The sequence below is a fragment of the Micromesistius poutassou genome, assembly GCF_964030765.1.
Source record: "Micromesistius poutassou genome assembly, chromosome: 9".
Taxonomy (NCBI): Eukaryota; Metazoa; Chordata; class Actinopteri; order Gadiformes; family Gadidae; genus Micromesistius; species Micromesistius poutassou.
Genome location: NC_140279.1, coordinates 20693124 through 20700701, shown reverse-complemented (window position 1 = coordinate 20700701; position 7578 = coordinate 20693124). Strand labels below are relative to the sequence as shown.

Here is a 7578-nt window from a genome sequence, read left to right as displayed (position 1 = left end):
CCATTTTACTTAATAAATCCGAGGCCCTCGTGCTGACAGACTTTATTACCTCTCCGTCTCATTTTCTCTGGTCAAGTAACTAGACAGACTGATTTTCCCAACAATACATCACACAAATTCTTCTCATAAATGATGTCCTACCTATAGCACAACAATGTCTAATTCAGCATATTCCATTTAGTTTTGAACTTTTTGTTTCATTTCAAAATAGCGTAATGACCTTAAATGTTGCTTGTGTTACAGAATGAGAGACAATTCCAAACATTTTGCCAAGACGGCCAAAAAGCATCATTGTAAGTTCTCATTATATGGCTGGATCAACATTGTAGAAATGTTCAATAAGCTGTTGTCATAATGTACCTTGGATTAACAGTTCCTTGGGAAGACAGAGTTGAAGTAGCCAATGAGCTTAAGAAAGCGAAGTATGCTGAGATGGCTGGAGCGGCAGCACAGCGAGGCTGGAGTACGCGACTAAGGCCTATTGAAATCGGTGCACGGGGCTTTGTGGCTAGATCTGCTATTAGCTTGCTGACTGAACTGGGTATTTGTGGACGAAGTCTGAGGCAGGCGGTTAGTAACATGTCCGTGGCAGCAGAACGAGTAAGTGAATGGCTGTGGGTAAGGAGTTAACATACTTCCTGGGGTGCAAGCTAAGGTAAGCCAGCTGTGCTTACACGTGCTAACATGTTTGTTTGGTCAGGGTTAGGGGTAGGGCTAGGGGTACGATGCAGGAAAGAGTGTTTAGATGCATTAAATGTGGTAATGTGGTGGCAGCATAGAGGGGGGTGAATCCAGGACGCTGGTTTCATTGTTACACCTTCAGGAGGTGTCGTGGGCCTAACTTAACGAAACATCTGTGAAAGAGGGTGCCCACTTGATATAACCCCAATGATATTCTGCTTATTGCATACTGCTGTATTTACTGCTGTTAGTTGGGCTAGTTGTCTCGTGTTTTTCACCTTTGGTTGGTAGCTTAGTAGCCAGCGTGCTTATAAGGTTGGTTTGGATAGGGGGGCATTGTCACTACCTGGAGCTTGCATAAACAGAGCCTGGGTCTGTTGAAGGTGGCGTTGCTGTTCTAGGCCATAGGATAGCCATAGGATAGGATAGGTACATTGTACCTTTTTTATTTTTTTTTATTTTAGTATTTTTACTTATCTCTATATTAAGTGGGCCTAACTTAACGAAACACCTGTGAAAGAGGGCAGTGGCGGTTTTAGCTACAGGCGACACGGGCAGCCGCCCGGGGTGGCATTACAGGGGGGGGGCAGCACGAGCACCCAAAAAAAAAAGAAAGATCCGCGCATTTTCTATTATTGATCATACCACCCCCCCCCCCCCCCCTCCGTCAACAACTCCGCCAGCCCGTAATCCCCCCCCCCCCCCCGCCATCAACTCCGCCAGACCGTAATCGCTCCCCCCCTCACCAACTTTCCGGGGGGGGGGGGGGGGGGGGGGGCGGCGGCGCACGGAGGGGGTCTTGCCCGGGGCGCAACTCAATGTAGAACCGCTACTGAAAGAGGGTGCCCACTTGATAACCCCAATGATATTCTGTATTTACTGCTATTAGTTGGGCTAGTTGTCTCGTGTTTTTCACCTTTGGTTGGTAGCTTAGTAGCCAGCATGCTTATAAGGTTGGTTTGGACAGGGGCTTCTGATCAAACATCTGATCCTGTGTATTAATGAAATAATAAATTTAATTTTTTTTTTTTTTTAGAAGAAAGACGCATGTCTGGAAGATTCTGATTTGTACGATAGTACATCAGCCAGTGAAGAAGAGTATATTCCAAATTCCAGCACAGAAGAGGACAGTGATGCGAGCCTTTCTCTTAAACAAACATGCAAGTCTATTGATTATTTTCTTAGTGACTGTAGTCCCATTTTATGCGATTCTACAACACCCAATGTGGACATCAACAGCAGTGAAACATGTGAAATCACAGCAGATGATGGAAAAAACAGCCCAATGAGCACACCACATGATATGTACATTATGAACACACCACATGATACGTACATTACGAATATAGTTAACCCGTGTTCTAAACTAACACACACATAACCAGCTATTCTTCAGGTCAAGGCCTGAGCCGGAGGCCGGATGTCCCAACATGGAGAGATGCTAGAGACTCAGACAATGCACCACACATTCGCAAACCCTGGAGCCAGTCTACTGATAACATAGCACCCATAACTCCCAAGATATTCCTTGGGAACCCATCGCACCTGGTCAGAAGGAACACTGAGCACTCATAAATTGTATCAGTGCCCAGAGACTCAAGGTCAAGATGTGCGCTCAGAGACACACACAAACACCTACCTTAAGCACACACACCTCGTTAGGAGGAGAAACACAGCATAAGACTATACCACACAGATCATCTCCCACTCTTCTGAAGCAGAACTTCCACGGAGGCGAAGCTCCAGACGACCTCAGCGCTGATAGGGACTTAGAAATATTCGATCTCTCACGCTTTATGTACCTGTATCACTTTCACCATTTTACTCAATAAATCCGAAGCCCTCGTGCTGATAGCATTTATCACCTCTCCGTCTCATTTTCTCTGGTCAAGTAGCTAGACAGACTGTTTTTCCCAACAAGACGCATAATGTGACACTGTTGTTAGGCTAAACTTAATCAGACCCATAAAACTAAATTGTCAATATTGGAATTAAAAGGAAGCCCCAGCAATATTATTTTCAGTGATGGCTTGTTTATTAAACGTTACATATTTTTCGGACCACGCATGACATATGATCTCTCTTCACACATTTGTTGTGAAATTCTTGACTGCAATATTATGTGCTGTTGAGTGGAGTAAGCACAAGCCATTGTTACTTAAAGGAACATTCCACCGGTGGAGAAATGAATATGTATTGAAAGTGGATCATATATGTAGTCGAATAGTGGCATCAATTTTAAATTTGGTGCTTTTTTGACCGAGATAAGGCAGAAAATGACTTTTTAAGGATTGTGGATCGCAGACAACTATCCCCATAGTGCATTGCAATGCTCAGCTCCGCAGGCCACTCCCACTGTTGAACTCATTGGTTGAACTCATTGGTTGAACTCCGCCCATCAATCTATCAACCAAGGATCTAGAGTTGAGCGAACTTAGTTTGCAAACTCATTACTGAATTACTCTTACTTTCGAAATGGTGTGCACTTGCATGGTAGCGGGATGTTCAGCCAGAACAAGGAAAATACACAGAGTAAGTTTTCATAGATTACCCAAAGAGTTGGAGTTGCGCAAAAAGTGGCTACGGGCTATCAATAACCCGAAGTTTGGAGGGGACACAGCCATTGAAGCACAACAAAATCAGATGGTGTGCAGTCTACATTTCAAGCCGGAAGACTTCAAACCCAACCCCTTAGGAGTGAAGAGACCCGCGCTTGTGAAAACCGCAATTCCGGCGATATTTACCTTGCCAGATGATGACGACGAACAGCCAGGAACGTCTGGAACTAGCAGTGCTGGCAGTGCTAAACGCATTTGCCTGGAGGTAAGGCTCTTTCTGACTCGACTCTATTAGCAGCAGTGGCGGTTTTAGGCACGGGCGAAGCGGCTGATCCGCGCATTTTCTATTATCGATAATTCCCCCCCCCCCCCTCAACAACTCCGCCAGCCCGTAATCGCGCCCCAACCCCCCCCCCCCCCTCAACAACTCCGCCAGCCCGTAATCGCGCTCCAACCCCCCCCCCCCCCCCGCCGTCAACAACTCAGCTATAGTCGCACACTGATATAGTCGTCTCTCTCATCTCATATGATTTGGCTGTTTACAAAGTAAATATCTTGTATGTTTTGGTCGCTTGTTGTTCTAATGTGTCTGCCTCGCTAACTCGTCAGCAATGAGGAAGCAAAGTTAGATCCACCATGTTTTACTGTGTTAGTCTGACGTTATTCAAATGTTTTAAAGTTATTGAACGTATGACATTTCAGACTCAAACAACGACGTCTGCTGCAGCGTTGTTGTCATCAGAAGAGGATGAACCCAGCACCAATGTTTGCAGCACCAATGTTGTCAACACCAATAAAGATTCCTCCCTCTGTCCAAGCACTTTTTGTAAGTAGCCTACATAATATTATCTCTAATCATGGCTGCAGTGAAGGCAGTTTACCCACCTCTGAAATTTCAGAAATAGTTTATCCACCTCTTAGTTTATCCACCACTCAATACATTCAATGCACTTCCTAATAGAGTTTATGCACTCTTGGAACTATCTAGTAGGCCTACCACTAGTAAACAGTAATCTTCACCATTATCATTATGTTCTGAATGTCTTTTATGTCTTTTTTTTTTTTTTTTTAACATCCAGTAGCGAATTTCCTTACTGCAGTTAAGCCTACCCACCTATTATCTCACCACTACACCCCTATCTCTGATTGAATTCTAAGACTACGGTCTGATTTAAATTAGTGGAATATAGTTTGAAAAGAAACCTCTTGTTTGTTTTATAGTCACCATGCCCAAGCCTTGATACCAGTGCCAGCACCCTTGAAGTTGGTGAAACAGATGAAAGCTATCAGCTTGAGTCAACCCTCACCCCCACGTCGTCGTCATCAGAAGATGAGGGTGTAAAGGAAGACTGGAGTGGCAAGAAGATCATTGTCAATGAATCCAGCCTGATGTCACTATTCAAGTTTTGCCAGATGTGTGGGAAACCGATTTCTTCAAAGACTGTCTATGATATTGGGGCACAGAGGAGTGTGAAATGGACGTGTCTTGGGGGCCATTCTGGTACTTGGAAATCTTCACCAGACGTAAGAGGAATGCCAGAGGTAAATTTACTCTCAGCTGCAGCTGTTCTGTTCAGGGGCGGCACATACACCGAACTCTCTGACTGGTGCCAAACAATGGCTGTCCAAATGATTGGATCATCAACATTTTATAACATCCAGAAGACGTACTTGCATCCTGCTATTGAGCATGTGTACACGGAGCAAAGAAGTGCCCTCTTGGCAAGAGTATATTTGGAGCAGATGGATGGGAAGAGGCCACACTTGTCAGATGATGGCCGATGTGACTCACCAGGCTTCAACGCAAAATACTGCCACTACACTTTCATGCTAGACATTACAAAGGAAATACTCCACACCGAACTGGTTCAGGTAAGAAACATGAATGGATGCAGAATAAAAATAATTACTCATGCTATGTTGAACGTTGTGATAACAAACTTTTGATAGAATTACTCCTGCTATGTTGACATTTTGATAACTTATCAAATTTAAATCTTTAGTGTACAGAGGCCACCAGCTCTGGCGCTATGGAGCCACTGGGGTTTAGAAGGGGAATGAACAATCTCCTGGACACGGGCCTTGACGTGGAGGTGATGGCAACGGACCGCTCCACGTCAATACAGAAGATAATGAGGGAAGAATTTCCTCATGTCCAGCATGAATTTGACATCTGGCACACAGCAAAAGGTATGGATTTTGCCATCCTTGTAAACACACACATGCTATTATCCACATTCAGGACCTACAGCCATTGAGACTTACCTGGCCCCATTGACTGGGGACAATAGAAATTGTTGGTGTTTGACCAAAGTTATGCTGCATTTTTTACCACAGGTTTCCGGAAGAAGTTACTGATAAAGGGGAAGAAAAAGGGGAACGAAATCCTACTTTCCTGGAACAGGTCAGTGTTGGTTTGCAATCTTCAGGCCTGATAGAGTTCAGGCGTGGTGCCTGAATTCAGGCTTGAGCTCGGCTGTGTATGTTGTCAAGAAAGTTGAAAATAGGTGAACGGTGCCTTTTTAAAATGTCTAGTCAACACGTCAACCTACCTGACCTTTTGATTGACATGTCTGCCATCAACTAGGCGTAGTCTATATAAGGAAGTCTTTTACCTTTGTATGTTTGCACTGAGGATGGTCTGAATGGGACTGAAAATGTTTTGCACTCACTTAGGGTAGCACTTTACGCTTTTATGCAATAATAACGTATTGTTACATCGGCTACATGGTGTGCGAGTTCCGCTCCTTTGATTGTTGTCAAGAAAGGCAATTCTCTATGGTGTCTTCGAATGTATTTGATTTCAGACACAGATAATTTCACTTCCTATCAGCCCTGAATCTTCCTGAAGTTCCATTGATTTACAGGTGGAAAATTACAAATTTTAATATCTTTCACAGGTCTGTCGTAAACCACATGTGGTTTTCCTGTGGCACCAGTAAGGGGGACATCGAGGTAAGGAATCAAAAGCTGCCATACATTTTCTATCAGATTTTTTTTAAGTAATAGTATTATTGAGAATCTTTTCTTTCCCAAAGGCACAACAAAACAGGTGGAAGTGCATTCCACACCATGTGGTCAATGAACACCAATGGACTGACATGGATGGAAAGCGGCATCACTGTGACCATGCTCCTCTAACAGCCGAGGAGCAGAAGAAGAGGATGTGGCTGAAGAAGGACTCGGTGGCATATCAGGACCTGATGTCGCTAGTCTTTGACAAAAGGCTTTTGAAAGATCTTCAGAAGATGGCCCTCTTCAAACATACTGGTAAGAACCGACACCCTTTTTACCCACATGTTTTTAACATATCCTATTGAACATGTTTTAATTAGTACTATATATTCTCCTTTTCACACAGGGCCACTGGAGATCTTTCACAGTGCTCTCCTGAAGTACCTCCCCAAATGCCAGGCCGTCTCCTACGAGGGAATGAGGGAGAGGGCCTACCTCGCCATCATGGACCATAATGAGAACATTGTGGCACGAGAACAAGCCACCACGGCTACAGGTGTGTTTTCATGTACTCTAAATACTAAAATAACCAAAATTAGCATGTTCACAGCTAACTCAAAATGCATACTGTGCTGAAAAGTTCATTATATTCCTGTGGAGAGACATCTACTAGTCAAATCTTCATTCAGATAATCCTTGTCATTTATAGGAGAACCACGCGTCAAGCAGGTCTTCTGCAAAAAGTCCAAGCAATGGATAGTAAAGAAAATCTATAAGCCACACACCACCAAGATCATCCAGACGCTAATTGAGAAGGTCATAAAAAACAGACGCAACCAAAACATAACATTCAAGGACCCAACCTCCTCACTCACCCAACCACAACCTCCTTTGCCACCTAACATTGCCCCTGTCCCAAAGCCGCCAAAGGAAGCTGCAACGTCATCATTCAAGAGCCGCTTCTGAGACGTCAGCAACCCATTCCTCAACAATATTTTGTAATATTACCATGTCTCCTTGCACTGCCTTATCTGTTTGCACTGCCACGAGCACCTTACATACCCAATCACAGGGTCAATCTCTTTTTTTGATAGTGTGGATAATGTGTGTTTTGATGTTCGTGACAATTATTTTTGTGAATTAAAAACAAAATGTCATTCCTGCTCTCCTGTCTGCCTTCAACAAAGCATAAACTTGGAAGGAGGTAACTGATTTGCAACAAATTTATAATGCAATGTATACTTGTAATACTTCATAATTTATAGAAATTATAGGTATGACCACCATCTGTTATCTTTGTCATCTGAGGCAACAGTAGCTAAGTAGTTAGTTTTGAAATGTTGGTCGTTCAATAACTCAAATACACTTGGAGCAATACTACTAA

At 43.7% G+C, this 7578-nt stretch overlaps 1 protein-coding gene across 1 annotated transcript; it reads left to right on the top strand.

Moving 5' to 3' along the window:
- Positions 1 to 3182: 3182 nt before the first annotated feature.
- Positions 3183 to 7160, top strand: LOC311353159 (uncharacterized protein; the record flags this gene model as incomplete). Its single annotated transcript, XM_084472977.1, has 7 exons — positions 3183 to 3213; positions 3434 to 3504; positions 4461 to 5111; positions 5243 to 5429; positions 6384 to 6509; positions 6601 to 6750; positions 6904 to 7160. The coding sequence occupies 7 exons, from the start codon at positions 3183 to 3185 to the stop codon at positions 7158 to 7160; spliced, it is 1473 nt and encodes a 490-aa protein (XP_084329103.1).
- Positions 7161 to 7578: the final 418 nt, after the last annotated feature.